A 17,934-nucleotide genomic window follows, 5' to 3' on the forward strand; every position below is an offset into this window, starting at 1 on the left:
GTTCTATATTATTTTTGTTGCCTGCTTCTACTTTTGCTGTGAGGGCTTTACCACAGGACAGTGCCACCCACCGACTTGCTCTACCCTCATCAGAGATGAAAATTTAGGCCAACCCATTATTTTTGTGATAGCCAAGAAACAAATTTAACCATGTTGTCGATCTTGGAAGCTTTTTCAGTCGAGACAGGTTTGTTGAATTTTTTAGGTTTACAATGAAGTATAGTATTAAAATCACCACCACCACCCCACCAATAGTGAGGCAGTTTGTTTGATCTAGTTCAGGTGTGTCAAACTGGTGGCCCATATGACCCCTGAGATAATTTTTTGTAGCCCACGATGCTCTGAAATAAGATATAATGAGGGAATTTTGTGTACAATATTGCCTCGATCGCCCATAAGTGATATTTTCTTCATTACATTATTTTCATTTCATTTCAGAGTATTGTGGGCCACAAAAAATTACTTCAGGGGCCGCATGTTGCCCACAGGCCACCAGTTTGACCCTCCTGATCTTGTTGTCAGTCAGTTAATATCATTGGCTCTTTTATATGTTGGTGTTCACCGATGACTGCTTGAAATATTAGGTTATCATATAGAGAACTACTTTTAATTTTAAATTTGTGGTTTGCTGAAGATCCTCACTCTACTAACAGTATTTTTGCCCTGCTCCTGTGTGAGCTATAGAAATGGAAAATAGGTGTCAGTTGGGATTGTGCCAGCCCTGACTCATGGTAACCTTAAGTATAACTGAGTAAAAATGCTGCCAACCTCTGCATCATCTCTATTATTTGGTAAGACGTTCAAAAACAACTCATGTCTCATTTTTGAGGCTGCTATATTAGTTTACATATCTTTGAGAGTTTGCCTCATTTTTACTGACCCTTTGATGAAACATCCTTTATATAGAAGTTGAAAGAATTTAGGGATCATTGATACTTACTTCTGGTTTAAAAAAGTGAAAATATTTTCTGTACAGCCGACTCTTTCAATTAATCTAATAAATGAAATAGTAAGGAGATAATTGAAAATACTTATTTAAAAAGGAATACCCCAGAGAAGAAATACATAGTTAAATGGTAATTTAAATATATTCTCTTCCGTTAGGAACTCTAGACATCAGAAGAATGAATCTTGCGTGTTTACAGTTTACAATGTGGCTATCCCATGGTGCTGTGCGCAAAGTGCTGGGCTGCTGACTTCAGGCTGGGTGGTTTACCCTCGGGGAAAGATGAGGCTGTGCGCTCCGGCACAGATTAAAGAGTTAAAGATCTTGTGTGGGATCACTATGAACTGTGAACTTGATAATGGGTCCGGTTTTCTTTTTCTTTCTTTTTTTTAAGGGAGAGCGAGGGTTAGGATGTTAGCTGCTCTAGAATAGAATAGTTTTATAGGTGTTTTAAAGTTATGACATTTTCAGAAATAGTTCAACAACCTGTCTTTTAGACTGTTTCTAATGACCAATTTATATTAATATTACTTTATTATTATTTTTAATCATTTTATTAGGGAATCATACAACTCTTTTCACAATCCGTATACATCATTTGTGTCCAGCACATTCATACATATGTTGCCATCATCATTCTCAAGACAATAATATTACTTTACAATGTTCTAAACTTTATTAGAGATTGGCTGTGGGAGAATTGTCTGAAAATGGCTTGACATTAGAAGAATGGTTGCCTTCAACGTGGATTACAGATACTATTCCCCGAAGATGTCCCTTTGTGCCACAGATGGGTGATGAGGTACTTTTGAATTTTAAAACATTTAATTTTTTCCCAAATAACATCAAACATTGTTATAACTATTTAAAATAGAACTTGATTAATAAAATTTAGATACTTTGGGATATGTATGAAGAAAGTAAGAGGGAGATCTAATCTTTTTATCTTTTTGTGATATACTATAAATCTTAATATTGATGTGCAAAGGGATTCTGTAGACATTTCTTAAACTACTGTATATAAAAAGATGGTTTGTTGACAGCTTTTTAAATTAAAATTAATTTTTCTTTAAGACGATCATATAGTAAGGCTCAAATGTTCTAAATTTGTTGGATTTTTTAAAAATCTGTTATAATAATTTATAAGGAAATGCTTGGCATGACTGAAATGATTATGTACTTGCAAATTTGAAAGGTAAAGGTAAAAACTTATGTACAGATATTATGGAGCAGTTAACTAGTATCCACCAACTAATCTATAATGGTTTAGAATTAAAATTGTTTAGCTAAGCGGTTCAATTATCCATTTAATCTAGCAGTTAAGATTATAAAAGAACATTGCAGTACTTCATTTAGAGACCCAATATGTTGCAGAGCATGAGTGCATTTGACTTGATGACAGCTGACCACCACCACAGCACAATTAAATAGCTTAACAAACTGAGAAGATACTAAATTATGTTTAATATGGTATTTCAAGGTTTCCAGATATTGTATAATTTCTTACTGATTTCCATTATCAGGGTTTATTTTTTTTAATTGCTGATGTTTATATAGACAATTTTTCATTTATAATTTCAGACATCTGGAGCGATGACATTAATGTACAGTATGTAGGTTATCCCAACATTTTCTTTAGAATTTAATATCAAATATTCTAAACATTACTAATTGTTAGTAATGGGAAGAACACTTAGTGTGCTTCTTATCTTTTATTAATATACATTTAACATTAAACTTTATTAAACGAGAATAAGCATACTTGGTTTTCGATTGACATTTGTGTAAGCATCAAATAAAATACAATATATGTAAATGTTTTAACTTAGTTTCCATTTCAAAGCAAATGTACAAAGCACTTGCTAGAAAATGAAATAGGAAAAATTTAAAAGCATGTGAGTGATTTCCCTAGGCCATCCAACTAAAAGAAATCTATATTCCTGTCCATTTCATAGACAGTTGTGATCAAACAGTAGGTGAAATTAGTAATTGACATTGCATGCTAGCAAAAGAAATGCTGCATAGTTCCAAGTAGGAAAGGGGCTATTTATTCAGTCTGTACACTAAACAAATATGTGAGACACTGAACTATTTGAAGAATGTAGCATCAGAATTAGAGGAATAATCTCTAACAATGTGAAATAAACAGTTGAAACAAGTTTGCTGAAATAATTGTAACTTAAAACACATAATGAAGGTGGAAATCTTCCATATACATTATGCCTAGAAATGAGAAAACAATCCTCACGAATGAACAGTGAATGTGTGTGAAGGGTAAATTGTTGAAATTATTAAAGATTTCATTCCATTTGTATCAATAAAAATAACCCCTGGAATTCAGGTTTATATTTTCAGGAAATAGCAAGACCAGTTGACATTAACAATTCATAAAGATAATGTTCTGCATTTTACTTGGATGAATATTAACTATTGGTTTAAAGGTTAAAGAGCCAACCAAGCTGCAAGTATTGTTCTTTCTCTGAATAGAGCAAAGAAAAAAATTATGAACATTAAAAGTCATATAGACACATTTAGGCCATTGGGCTTAAGAGACCACACAAAAGAATGCTTCCACAATCCTGTAACTACAAAAAGTGAGTGGTGCTCAGCTACCACTACCAAGTGCTCTGAAAAAGGATCACATTAAAAGGTCCTTGGATAGAGTGGGAGACAAATGTGCAACAAAACATAATCATGAAAGACAAGTAGAAACTGTTCCCCTTAGCAGCCTTCAGTCTTGAACGGAATTCACCCTGTGTTAGAGTGATCAACACTGAAGATCAAAAGAGCACTGTGTGTGACAGGACAAAGGGGAGGTAGGAAAGGAGGAATGGAAACAGGAATCACAGGATAAGTGATGGATGGTATAATGAGGGGCTACTGTGGATGAATTGTTGAATGTAACTGGTGATTCTATGAACCTTCTACTAGTTCACAATAAAAATATAGCGGAAAAAACATGCACTTGTCCCAAAAACACCAATCAAGAAATCAAATGAAATATTACATCTGGGAAATAAGCTTTTAAAGGTTTGAAAAAGAATGTCACTATGTTGACTAAGATAGCACTTGACCCAAGCCCTGTTATTTTTATTTACCTTATATGCATGTGCTGTTATTAGGAAACTAATCATGTTTGTGAAGTATAAGGATTCTGTGAATGAATACAAGGCAAATTCAATGAAATGGCTGTGTAGTGGGTACAGACGTACAAATTGATCATGAAAATAGCATATCACTGGGCATTGTGTCAAGCTGTCTGTACATATGATTCCCTTGAATTGTAAGTTGATGGAACCGCAGCTGACAAGTTATAATTCACTTTAAAGTGCAACATTAAATATCCTATTTTGATCCAAGATTGTAATATGGGGGCTGAGTATACAACACAGTGTCAGTGAAAAGCACATTATTTAGAAAATGCTGATTATGATTAAGTGAGTTAGACGACTGAAGGAAACAAGGAAGTAAATATCAAAATCTAATTGATAATAAGGGACCCTAGATAGTTACTTTACAATTACAGTTGGCCTTGCACCTTGTGTTAAACTGTCACTTTTTTACTTTCTAGGTGTATTATTTTCGACAAGGACATGAAGCATATGTTGAAATGGCCCGGAAAAATAAAATTTACAGTATCAATCCAAAGAAGCAGCCATGGCATAAAATGGAACTACGGGTATGGTGTTTATTATTCTGTAGTAGTTCAAAAGATGCAATTTAGAAAAATTTGTGTCAATTGTCACCCTTACTATTTTCACCATAAGAAATTATAATGAAGAAGATACAGGATTTTCAGTCAAGCACAAGACTGAGATATGTAATAGGCAGTCTAGGTTACCAGTGAAATCCATTCCTGTTTCTTTAAATATGTATTGGTCAGTTGGAACAAGTGTGAAGTTCTACTTTAATCAGAATAGAGTGACGCTATCAGTGGGTATTAGAGTCAGCATAAGAAAAGAGTCAATACCTTTTCATTAGTAGAAAAGACTGTGTGTGATAATTTTGACGTGTAGAGATGGGCTCAACATTAGGGCAAATTTATAAGAAAATATAGTTGTAACTATTTCACAGATATTGCCCATGCCATTAAGTGTGCAAGCCTTTCCACAGTCTGGCCAATAATCCAGTCTTGTGCATTAGGCTCCTGAAAGGCCTCGACACTGAGTTTTCCTATTCCATGATTTCAGCCTGTAATTTTTTTCTATTCTGATTACTGTTTGAATCACTCAAATTGTAAATATCCCAGTCTGTTTTGATAAGCCATACCAGAAATGTCTGGAGCCCTTGATTGAAGGTCATGTAAAAACTGTTCTTACAGATCCATCTAGACAAGATAGGTGGGAGAAACAATCTGGAGGAGAAAACTGATGATTCCAGAAGAACATGGGAAAAGGGAGGTTGGGAGAAAGGAAGTGGTGTTAACAAACCCAGGGACAAGGGAATAACAAGTGATCCAAAATTGGTGGCGAGGAGGGTGTAAGAGACCTCGTAGGGATTGATCAAGGGCAATGTAACCAAGAGGAATTAACTGAAACCCAAATGAAGGCTGAGCATGACAGTGGGACAAGAGAAAAGTAAAAGCAATTAGAGGAAAGTACTAGGAGGCAAAGGGCATTTATAGAGGTCTAAATACAGGCATGTACCTATGTGAATTATGACGGAGAAATAGATTTATGTGGATATATTTATAGGTTTAGTATTAAGGTAGCAGATAGGCATTGGGCATTCACTCAAGTACTCCCTCAATGTAAGAATACTTTGTTCTATTAACCTGGCATTCCAGGATGCTCACCTTCCCCACACAATCACAGAAAATGAAGTGGGTGCCTAAGCAAATGTGAAGAAAGCCGATAGTGCCTGGCTATCAAAAGATATACCATCTGGGGTCTTAAAGGCTTGACAATAAACAAGTGGCCATCTAGCTGAGAAGCTACAAAGCCCAGATGGAAGAAACTCACTAGCATGTGTGATCGTGAGGTATCAATGGGATCAGATAACGCATCTAAAAGATCAAAACATATTGGGAACGAGGGCGAGTGTGGAGTGGCGATTCCAAGCCTATCTGTAGGTTACTGGACATCCTCTTATAGAAGGGCCGTGGGGAGAAGACGAACCAGTCAGGGTGCAGTGTATCAACGACGAAACACAACTTTCCTCTAGTTCTTAAATGTTTCCTTCTGCCCTATCATGATCCAAATTCTACCTTACAAATCCAGCTAGACCAGAGGATGTATATTAGTACAAACAGGAACTGGGAACACATGGAATCCAGGAGAGATGATCCCTTCAGGACCAGTGGTGAGAGAGGTGATACCGGGAGGGTGGAGGGAAGGTGTGGAGTAGAAAGGGAGGTGGAAGCCTGATTACAAGGATCTACATATAACCTCCTCCCTGGGGGACGGACAACAGAAAAGTGGGTGAAAGGAGACGTCGGACAGGGTAAGACATGAAAAAATAATTTATAAATTTCAAGGGTGTGGGAGGTAGGGGAAAAATGAGCTGATACCAAGGGCTCAAGTAGAAAGCAAATGTTCGAGAAATGATGGCTACAAATGTGCTTGACACAATGGATGGATATACGGATTGTAATAAGGGTTGAATGAGCTGCCAATAAAATGATTAACAAAAACAAACTGTTAGATATTTATGACATGGGCACTACTTGTGCTCAGATAAATTTATAAGTTTATATTATAAATTGGGTATAAAACAAAATTAAATCGTGTTTGACCTATTATCTTTTTATCTGACATTGCTAAATTAGAATAGCTAAAAATAATTCAGCTATTTTGCACATCAGTGACTTCTTTTAATAATGATTCCTGAGGTGTAAGGCGTAAATAATACTAGCTTTGATGATTGTGATTTTATGTCTGAGCCATGAATCAGGTTTCAAAGTTAGGTGATTGTGAAATTTAGTAAATAGATAGGATTATTTTGTCATATAGCTTCCTTCTATTTTCACATGATGGCCTGCTTTTTGGAACCGTACAAAAATGAAAGTGTTAAATGTGTGAAGATACGTGTATGGTAAAAATTAGTATTAGCAAAGGTAACCTTCATATTTGTAAATTTGGATAAATATTTCTAGATTAATATTTTTAAGTATGTAAAATTTTATCGTATTAGAAAACTCAAGTGTATATATTTTTTAATCAAGGTATAACTTGTATACAATAAAGTGGATAGCTCTTATGTACAGAGCTCAATTTTACATACATATATAGCAATCACCACCCAGATAAAATTAAAATGTGGAAAAGTTTATCTTGATAATGTTTAGGACTTTATTTTATGAAAACGCTTTTTTATTTTCTATGTCTTTTTCAGGAACAAGAGCTGATGAAAATAGTTGGCATAAAATATGAAGTGGGATTGCCTACCCTTTGCTGCCTTAAGCTTGCTTTTCTAGATCCCGATACTGGTAAACTGACTGGTGGATCATTTACAATGAAGTAAGGATTTTTGGAAGGGACAATAGCTTACTAGCGTTACAGATTTTATTCAGTATTCAAAAAATATTGTCATTTTGTAAATAATATTAGATAATTGACCTAATCGGTTGTTTGTGTTTATAATTAGATACCATGATATGCCTGACGTTATAGATTTCCTAGTGTTACGACAGCAATTTGATGATGCAAAATACAGGCGGTGGAATATAGGTGAGTAATTTATTTAAATGCCATAGATGCTAGATAGATGCTTTATTTACTGAGAAAAATTTATCACATTTTCAAAAAGTGCACCTAGAGAAATATTCTGTATTGTAGAAGTGTTAATCACAAAATAAAATATCAGATATTTTTAAAGTTTGAAGAATCAATAGTATTTTAATCCATTGATTCTGAAATCCTAAACATTTTCTATTACATTTGATAACATAATTAAAAATCTTTTTTCTTAGCTATCTTACATGCTCTTACATGCTGAGATAATTTTTAATGCTGACAAATATGTTTAACAATTCTAATTTAAAGCAAAACTATATCTAATCTTCAAATGCAGGTGTTTAGCTAAAGCTAAACAGTCTATATTATATTACTTAACTATATTATAAATATGTAAAGTTAATATTAGACTTTTAAAATCTTCAGATATAAGGTGTGTTAATTAAAAGTAGATGGATGTGCTATTCATGTTCAGTAAAAGACTTCTCAAAAATTTCAAAACAAAACGTTTCTTCGAGTCAGGTATGTGTTGTGCATGTGGCATGTAGTTTCATGAAGCACATTATTTGGTTTATTAATCCATTCTTCTAGTATCATTGAGATCACTGGCATTGATAAAATCAAAAATTTATGTTTGAACTTTAAAAAAGAAATATTAGGGATATGAAAGCTTATCAAAATGAGGGATATAGGAGTTATCAAAATATTTTACATCCCACATACCATTTCTTTGGAAGCATTGTAAGATGGAGTAATAAAGAAAAAGACAGACTCTTCAGTGAACAGAAAATCCAGTTAGGAAAGGGCAGGAAGAATTCCCAGGATACCATCAGCACCAGTTTCAGGATAGCTGTTTGGAAACCACCAGTCCAGAAAATAGTACTCCAAGACGGAATTTTCTTGGAAAACCAAGAGAACTGATAGAAATTCCATAAAAGTTTGACTTTGTCACAATTATTTAGATACACCTATATACGCTTATTTAAACTTACATATTTTTAACCTTTTGCAGATTCCTATAGCTCATCACAATACACATCCTTTGTCTCAAGCAGTTTGTCAAAAATCTGTACATTTATTGCTGTAATCCTTTGTAAAACATTTTCTTTCTACTTGAGCCCTTAGTATCAGCTCTTCATTTTTTCACCTTCTCCCACCCTCTCTCGATAATATATACATTATTTTTTCATGTCTTAACACTGACCAATGTCTCCCTTTACCCACTTTTCTATTGTCCACCCCCAGAGAGATTATGCATAGATCATTGCGATTGGTTTCCCCTTTCTCCCTCCTTCCCCTTACCATCCTGGTATCACTACTCTAATTATTGGTCCAGAGGGGTTTATGTGCCCTGGATTTCTTGTGTTTCCAGCTCTTATCTGTACCCATATACTTACTTTGATCTAGCCGGATATGTAGAGTAGAATTGGGGTCATGGGGGAGAGGGGGGACAGTGAGCATAAAGAAACTAGAGGAAGTTGTATGTTTCATCGGTGCTATACTGCACCCTCACTGGCTCGTCTCTTCCATGTGACCCTTCTGTAAGGTGATGTCCAATTGTCTACAGGTAGCTTTGGGTTTCTATTCTGTACTTGCTATCATTCCCATTGGTAGGACTTTTTGTTCTGGGTCTTTGATGCCTGATTCCATCAACACATGATCACAAGCTGGTGTGCTGCTTTCATGTGGACTTTGTTGCTTCTCAGCTAGGTGGCCGCTTATCTGTCTTCAAGCCTTTAAGACCCCAGACGCTATCTTTTGATAGCCGGTCACCTTCAGCTTTCTTCACATTTGCTTACGCACCCATTTTGTCTTCAGCAATCGCATCAGGAAGGTGAGGATGATGGAATGCCAGGCTATTAGAACAAAGTGTTCTTGCTTTAAGGGAGTGCTTAAGTAGAGGCCCAAGGTCCATCTGCTACCTTGATGCTTAACATATAAAAGTGTATATCAGTTTCCTTATATTTAAGCAAATTTACATGCCTATATTTAGACCTCTATAAAGACCCTTTGCCTCCTAGCTCTTTCCTCTATTTCCGTTTTCTTTCCTCTTGCTCACATTTCCCTTAATCAAGCCCTACCATCCTTCGGCCTCTTTGCCATCAATATTAGATCACTTAATCTCTTGTCCCTGGGTTTATCACCCACTTCCTTTCCCCTGCCTCCCCCTCTCCCATGTACCATTGTTTATCCCGCCTATTTTATCTAGGTAGACATGTAGAGGTACTAATAAGCACAAAAAGAAGGCAGAGCAAAACAAAGAAAAGCCTATAATTAGTTGCAGGTCTCTTTGTTGACCTTTAGGAGTGTTTTCTGGTTGAGAGTGCTGGGGTGCCATGCCCTGACCCCAAAGTCTCGTTTTGGTATTCCCTGGGAACTTTGTTGTGTTGCTCCCCTTCCTACTGTTGCCTGCCCTTAGTTTTTTTGGGTTGCCCCAGTATGGCATGCCCAGTGTAGTGGGGTTAGATTGGCCACAATTCGCGCACTGTCTTCATTATTGTCCCTTGTAGTGCTATGGGTCAGTGAGGGATGTTGCGTCTTGTGATGGGGTTGGCCCTATGGTCCTCTCTGTCTATTGGCTGCTCTGAGCAGGAATACCGTCTTCAGGGCTTGGTCGGCCAGAATGTGTTGTTCCACTCTCTCTCCTTCCCTCATCGTTTGCTTGTGTGTGCTCTGATCAGACAAGCCCCTCCCCCTGAGCTTTTGCTTCAGTACTGTCCTCTGAAGTGAATTCTGGGGAGACTTAAATTTATTTCTTCATTGCAAATTAAATGAAGGTTTATAGAACATAGTATTTCGTTCACTAATTTACAGATTTTTACTCGTTTCTTTATTGCAATCCCCTTGCATATGCCATCAAGTATCCTGTGCTTCCTGTTTTCTTCTAACCCTTTGCGCTTTTCCTTTGGTAAATGCTGCCCTTTTCATCTGAAATAGCTGATCATTTCTAACGCAGAAGTGATTTTTGGTTACACACCTGAGAAGTCGCGGTCTGGATGTCCTACCATTTTTCTGTCTGACCAGCAAGCCTGGTTTCTCAGAATATTTGACCTCTGCTCCACATTTTTCTCCTACAGTACACTTGTTTTTCCCTTAGTGCTTGGTACTAGTATCCAAGCACTGTCTAGTTCTTCTGGTCTCAGGATTAGGAGACTGGTGTTTGTGTGGTCCAGTAGTCCATTGGAGTCATTGTTTCCATGTGTTGTGATTTTTTTGGTACTCTTCTCTTGATGTGGAGACACTATTTAAATTATATTTTGTGGCCACTGTATCAGTCTTTCTCATTGACAGCCTCATCTTCATCAAACATGTCTGTGCTCAATTTTTCCTGATGATATGTTTAAAGCAACAATATTCTGTTGTGATTTAGTTAGTTTTCATTTACTAATTTTCACGTGTTTCTTCCTAGGTCACAGTTTGGAAGCTCTGCTAAAATCTCTTTACAATAGGTTATCCTACTGACATTTGAAATTCCACGTACATATCTTCAAGTTCCATAGCAAGACATAGGCCACCAAAGTTTAAGAGTTGGTAGCCGGACAGATAGACTGATTAGATCATGTTTTGCTCTTAACATTGTTAAAACACTTTTGGACCAAATGTACCGTATATACCAGATTATCAGCCAACATACCTAATTTTACCGCGAAAACTGCATTTAAAATGTGCTGAAAAACTTGGCCTATGAGAGAGAGAGTGTGTAGATTATAGAACTCAAAAACCTTTCAATTGCTCTTTTAACTTACTCCTGACTGCAATAGTTGCTTTCCCCTCCAATTTACCTTATGTTACATATATTTTTTAAACTATTTTAAGTCCTTGTAGATCGTAATTGTTTCTTGTGAGTTTGAAATAAAATTTATTCAGAGAACTTGGTGGAGATTGGTGCTGGGTTCTATCTCATTTTTCTGTAAGCACTCTGAATAGAAGACTTGAGTCTGCTGCTGTTGAATCCGTGCCGGCAAGTTGTGGACCCAGTGTAGGCTTCCTCAGACTCTGCATCTCTATGGGAGGAGTGGACTTGAGTCAGCAGACCTGTGGTTAGCAGCCCAGTCCCTAATGGAGAGCATCACCAGGGCTTATCCTAATAGAGGAAAGTTGGCAAATGCTACCCTGACGTTGACAGCATCATTTCTAGTTCCCTGATAAGCAACATAAACCTCTAAAATACGCATTATTTATTTAAAGTCACGCAAGATAGTTTAGTAGAACCCATTCTTTCAGATTCTCCTTCAACCAGCCCGGAAAACATCACTGTGAATAAATACTGTAAGCTAAGTCAACAGAAGAAACCATTCTGGAAAGGTGGCTATCGTGGTCTTGGACAGGAAACTGAAAATGGTTTAGAAAAGAAAAGGCCACAGCTTTTGTAGCTTATTAGCGTTTAGTTAGAGAATAGTTTCAATAATACTATCTTAATGCAGTTAGATAAGGAACTAGGAAATATTATGTGTTTTGCTTTAATTACAGTTAGTCCCAACTTGGTATATTGTAAGAACATTCTCATAAATTAGTTTTGATGGAATTTGAATACCTCTGCTGACTTCCCCTTCCTTCACCACTACCACCCCTACCCCCACCCCCCATGCTTTTGTAGCTTTTACAAATGGGATTCAGTTGAACAGTAAATTAGAGCTTTAGACATTTGAGAATGCTTTTAGCAAATGATGTGCTGTTTCACTGGATTTAGTATATGTACACGGAAGAGACTTCAAATTGTTAGAATTCGAGGATCTTAATTTCTGTTTTCTAGAAATATTTATAGTATTCTTGTATTGCCAGTAAGATATACTGACTAAAGTAAACATCTTAAGTGTGGTTCATTGTAACTTGAATATGTTTTAAATTGGTGACCACCTGTAGTTCAAATTATTAATTTTACAGGAAAGGAAGAGTACATGTATACAAAGGGACTTCAAAAAGTTCGTGGAAAAATAATTGAAAATTAAGGAATTTTTTTCCATAAAACTATTGAAGCATCCTCTCCTATGTATATAATGAATGATTGAGCTGAAGGCAAATGTGACTTTTTGGTTTTATACTGGAGTATTTTTTGCTTTTATGATCATGCCTACAGAAAATAAGAAATGAAAAATATTTGAGTTTTCATCACTTTATTTGGGTTCATATAGTTCTTATCACAAGCCATACATGCATCCGTTATATTAAGTACATTTGTTGCCAGCATTATTCTCAAAACATTTTCTTTGTACTTGAGCTCTTTGTATCAGCTTTTTTCCCCATTGAGAAATTTCTATAGAATTTCCTTTACTTAAAAACTTTGAAGGTGTTAGTGAACTTAAAATGCTATTTTTTTAAAATGTAAATGTAGGTAAAGAACAATTTCTGCTTTAACTGTAATATTTTTCCCTTCAATTTTGCTGATTTTTAAAAATCTGTCATTCATGTTGTATCTGTTACCTGTTTACCAAACTGGCAGTTTACATACTCTAAAGGTATAGGTTGGGAAGAACAAGTAAAACTTTAATAGACTTTAGGGCAGCGGTTCTCAAACTTTGGGTTCCGATGCCTTTCGAGGGTGAATGACCCTTTTCCAGGGGTCGCCCGATTCATAAGAGTAGCAAAATTATAGTTATGAAGTAGCAACAAAAATAATTTTATGGTTGGGGGGTGGTCACCACAATGTGAGGGACTGTATTAAAAGGGAGGTTGAGAACCACTGTGTGAGTAATGAGATAGCATTTGTTTCTTCTTGTCCAGGGGACCGTTTCAGATCAGTAATAGATGATGCCTGGTGGTTTGGAACAATTGAAAGCCAAGAACCTCTTCAGCCTGAGTACCCGGACAGTTTATTTCAGTGTTACAATGTTTGGTATGGAAATATTTTATAAGGGAGTAACTCATAATGGGATTTTATGAAAATCATTATATTAATTTTTAATGTATTTGTTTCATTCTAAGCTGGGACAATGGAGATACAGAAAAGATGAGTCCTTGGGATATGGAGCTTATACCTAATAATGGTAAGTGTGTATTAATTTTTTGGTCTGTATTATACACAGCATTAACCTTTGGTCTAGCATAAACTTTTATACCAAAAAATCTGGTTGCTCACTTGCTAGAAAATATTCAAATATGTTTTGCACATCTATTTACCCCAGAATTTAAGGAGGTGCCACAGTGAATTTTATAAATAAAATTGCCTACTTATTTTATTATTTTCATAGACATTGTGATTACTTGATCAAGAAGATATGTTTATTATCTTCTGGCTATGTGATCTTCACAAAGTCCTTCAAACCAAGATTCTTAGGACTCAGTCTTTGAAGTGGTATGATATTCTTTATTGCAGTGGTTCTCTACCTTCTTAATGCTGTGACCCTTTAATTCAGTTCCTCACATGGTGGTGACCCCCCCAACCATAAAATGATTTCTGTTGCTACTTCCTAACTATAATTTTGCTACAGTTTTGAATCGGGTGACCCCTGTGAAAGGGTTGACCCTCAAAGGGGTCGCGACCTACAGATTGAAAACCGCTGCTTTACTGGCTTTCTGTGAAGATTGAAACATGTAAGCTGCTTATTATAGAACCTGACACATGTCATATCTCAGTGCAAAGGTAGTTGTGTTGCAGTTCAACTTAAGTCTTGAAGTATGAAGTTTTCAGGTACAGTGTTACAGAAGCCAGGAAATTATATTTTTCCCATAATTTTAATATTTATAAAAAGCACAGTGTATATTTACATTATCTTTGATTTTTTATATAAAAATCAGATAAAGTTTAGGAACACTGACTAGTGAAGATTAGTTATACGGTTACTTTAAATGGTTCTGCAAATATTAACAAGTTCTTAACCTTTCAAAAATGACTAAAAATTCAATAGTACAAAATGAGACTTGTTTTGGACTAACTTTTCCTGGTTTACTTTCAGTTCTTATCTCTGTTAAATGGATTCTTGTGGATATTAATGTTGATGCTGCATTGCTATCACTAATTCATTTCTAGACTTACCTGAAGTAATAGCTCATTTGGTCTTTGATTTCTTACCTAAAAGTATCTTTGTGAGAAGATGAATGGTGGGTTTGTTGTATTTGTAAACACATACATGAATAGCATTTGTGTAGCTATTTAGGATTGAATTTAAATAATGGTCTATTTCCTAATTTTTTTTCTTTTTAAATTAACCATTTTATTGGAGGGGGATCTTAGAAACTATTTAATAGTATTAATAACACTTGTACATACATTGCTGTCAACATTTCGAAAATAATTTCTTCCAATGTTTCTTATTCTAGTTCAATGAGGAAAAAATGGTACAGTTTTTGTATGTCACTACAATCATCTAGTAATAAAAATGGAGACACAAAGTTTATTTTGTTAGGCTGGGTTGATCAAAGAAACAAAATTAGTGACACTCATGTATAAGAAAGAGGTTTAGTTGAAGAAAACATCCCAGCCCGTTCCAACTCAAGTCCGTAAGTCCTATATAGTCCCTCTTCAGACTCACACAGCTAACCACATGCCATGATTCAGATTGCAGTAATATCTCAGACCAATGGGTGCAGTTTTGTGGCTTGCCAGCAGGGAGGTAAAAGTAGAGAGAACAGGAGGTTCCCAAGACCCTTTTTGTGAGAAAGCCATGAGCACAAGGAAGTCACCATCCGGCTGTGACATCACTGACAGGTAAACCCTACCCCTACCCTTTAAGACAGGCGTCCTCAAACTGTGGCCTGCGGGCCACATCTGGCCTGCCAGGTGTTTTTGCCCATTTGTTTTTTTTTACTTCAAGACAGGATATATGCTGTGTGCATAGGAATTTGTTTAGTTTTTTTTTTCTTTTTGAAAAACTATAGTCTGGTCCTCCAATGGGTCTGAGGGACAGTGAACTGGGCCCTGTTTAAGGAGTTGGAGGAGCCCTGCTTTAAGACAGGAAATGACATCACTGCCACACTACCTTCTTCACTTAATAGTAGCAGGCTAAGCATCATCTGTCAGTATTGATTCTCTTCCTTCCTACATTAAAAAAATGCAGTTGAAATAATTGTTTCAGAAAAATTGTGTTACATAAAAATATTTTCTCCTTTGGGTTGATTGGGGAGCAAGTTTTCAGTGTTATTTGAAGTAATAATGTTCATCTACAGATTTCAAAAGTTACTAGCTTTTAAAAATAGTTTAAATTTTACTGATCCTTGAAATATGCCTACCTTTAAGAAAAATTAAGAGTTTACTTACAAAATCTTTATAAAATTATGCTTTAATTTTGTGACAACCTTCTATTTTCTAAAGGTACTAAAATTTAAATTGCCTCATGCCTTTCACTCCTTCCAATTTTTTTGTCTTTCAGCTGTGTTTCCTGAAGAATTAGGTACCAGCGTTCCTTTAACTGATACTGAATGCAGATCGTTAATCTATAAACCTCTTGATGGAGAGTGGGGTTCCAATCCCAGGGATGAAGAATGTGAAAGAATTGTTGCAGGAATAAACCAGCTGATGACACTAGGTAAATCACAACACATGCATTAGAAACTCCTGGCAATAAGAATCTGGATAGGAAACTGTTATTAAGTTATCTCAATTGTAATTTGAGGCACTATGCAAACTAGTTAAAGATAGGTACTGTAAATTACTGGTTTTTTACATAGACTGTTTTGATTTTTCCTTGTTATTGCCCAGTATTCAAATTCCTTAAATAGTTTTGAGTGTCGTTACTCTGAATTAATTTTAGTCAGAGGTTTACCGGAAATTGTAGCAGCACTTCTGAAAAATCTTAGTCCTTCAAAGCCCAATTTGACACCTCTTGGTGTATTTCGAACCAACATAATGGGAATTGGAGGAAGGGGTTGAACACTGAATTACACAGAGTTATACATGTACTTAAGTTTCTTTTTAATATTGTAGAAAGAGGTTGTATAACTGCTTAGTTTCATTTTTAAAAAGGGAAGCAACCACCATCAATTTCGCAGTGTTTTAACCTCGGTATTTGCTTCCTCCTCTCTGTCTGATAATTCTCAGAATATGAGAGAGCTTTGACAAGGTTGTGGAAAAGTTAAAAGGTAACAGAATCTGCCACAAATTTTTCCCAGCCCCCTTGTAATGTAAATTTTGAGAAAATCAAAAGTTAGATGTGAATTCCCAGTGTTATAGTGATAACTGTCATCTCTTTCTCCTCACAAGTCTATTAAATATCCCTAGGATTTTGCAGTGTAAAATAATAAAAATTAAGAGTTCATATTCATATCAGCTAAACGGAATTTCCTGTGAAAAGACAGGGGCCGACTAATGTTTGTATGGATTAGAACTTATTAGATCTGAATTCAAGAAAATTCTCCTTGAATTATCTTAAGCATTAAATCATTCATTCATTTATTTTAGATATTGCTTCTGCATTTGTGGCCCCTGTGGATCTGCAAGCCTATCCCATGTATTGCACTGTAGTGGCATATCCAACGGATCTAAGTACAATTAAACAGAGACTGGAAAACAGGTTTTACAGGTTAGACCCAGTTAATGTAGCTACTACCAAAGGAAAATTAAATAATCCTTGTGCCCATTTACTGATGTTCTTTTGCAGTGTGTCTCAAATTTTAATGTTTCAGAATTACCTCAGAATCTTGTTAAAATGCAGAAATTGATTGTGTGTTGTTGGACCCGAGATTCTGCATTTCTAACAATTTTCCAGTGATTTGGGAAATATGGTTCCTGGGTACAGTTCTTCAGTTGCTACTATGATTTGATGTTTTTCTTCTAGGTACCCCTTTAAAATGTTTGTTGATTTTAAATTGAATACTTTTAAAATAGAGTTTTTAATTATATTTATGTTGAGAAAGTGAAACTGATTTTATTTAAAGCAATAAAAAATAATAGGTGCCATATATACTCGAGTATAAGCCGACCTGTATATTAGCCACGGCACCTAATGTTACCACAAAAACTGCATTTAAAACGTCCTGAAAACTCAGCTTATACACGAGTACATACGGTATTTTTCATAGTTGTAATTTTTGCTTCAAATATAACAAGTTTTAAAAGTAGACGTAACTTTGAGGTTTTTTGCATTTTCTTGTGTAGAATTTTGATAAACATGGAATTTTTCATCTTGGATAAGTTTTCTAGGTTATTGCTTGTAATGTTTTGTCTATCAGTTTACACAAAACGAAACTACTAATTTTCCGATTTCTCATAAAGTTAACATTCTGAGTAGTACTTCATTAGAATTGAAGGGGATTTTCCGTTTATATTTTTGTGATTAAAGCCGGATTCTCAGTGGCAGCATTTGTAACATTTGGGGCTAGAATATTGTGACAGATCTGTAGCAACCCCTTAGCGGTGACAGAGTCGCCCTTGCTGAGAAC

The 17,934-nt window shown here is 35.6% G+C and overlaps 1 protein-coding gene across 4 annotated transcripts in view; it reads left to right on the forward strand.

The window, feature by feature from the left end:
* Window positions 1-17,934, forward strand: part of PHIP (PHIP subunit of CUL4-Ring ligase complex) — a 121,135-nt gene that overhangs the window by 82,423 nt on the left and 20,778 nt on the right. For all 4 annotated transcript variants that reach the window (XM_075554861.1, XM_075554862.1, XM_075554860.1 and 1 more), the window contains 8 exons: window positions 1,629-1,748; window positions 4,518-4,625; window positions 7,280-7,404; window positions 7,532-7,614; window positions 13,342-13,453; window positions 13,543-13,604; window positions 15,927-16,082; window positions 16,955-17,075. In XM_075554861.1, coding sequence (XP_075410976.1) covers window positions 1,629-1,748; window positions 4,518-4,625; window positions 7,280-7,404; window positions 7,532-7,614; window positions 13,342-13,453; window positions 13,543-13,604; window positions 15,927-16,082; window positions 16,955-17,075 — 887 coding nt within the window. The remainder of the gene's footprint in view (window positions 1-1,628; window positions 1,749-4,517; window positions 4,626-7,279; window positions 7,405-7,531; window positions 7,615-13,341; window positions 13,454-13,542; window positions 13,605-15,926; window positions 16,083-16,954; window positions 17,076-17,934) is intronic.

Source organism: Tenrec ecaudatus, chromosome 7 (genome assembly GCF_050624435.1).
Source record: "Tenrec ecaudatus isolate mTenEca1 chromosome 7, mTenEca1.hap1, whole genome shotgun sequence".
NCBI classification, from domain to species: Eukaryota; Metazoa; Chordata; class Mammalia; order Afrosoricida; family Tenrecidae; genus Tenrec; species Tenrec ecaudatus.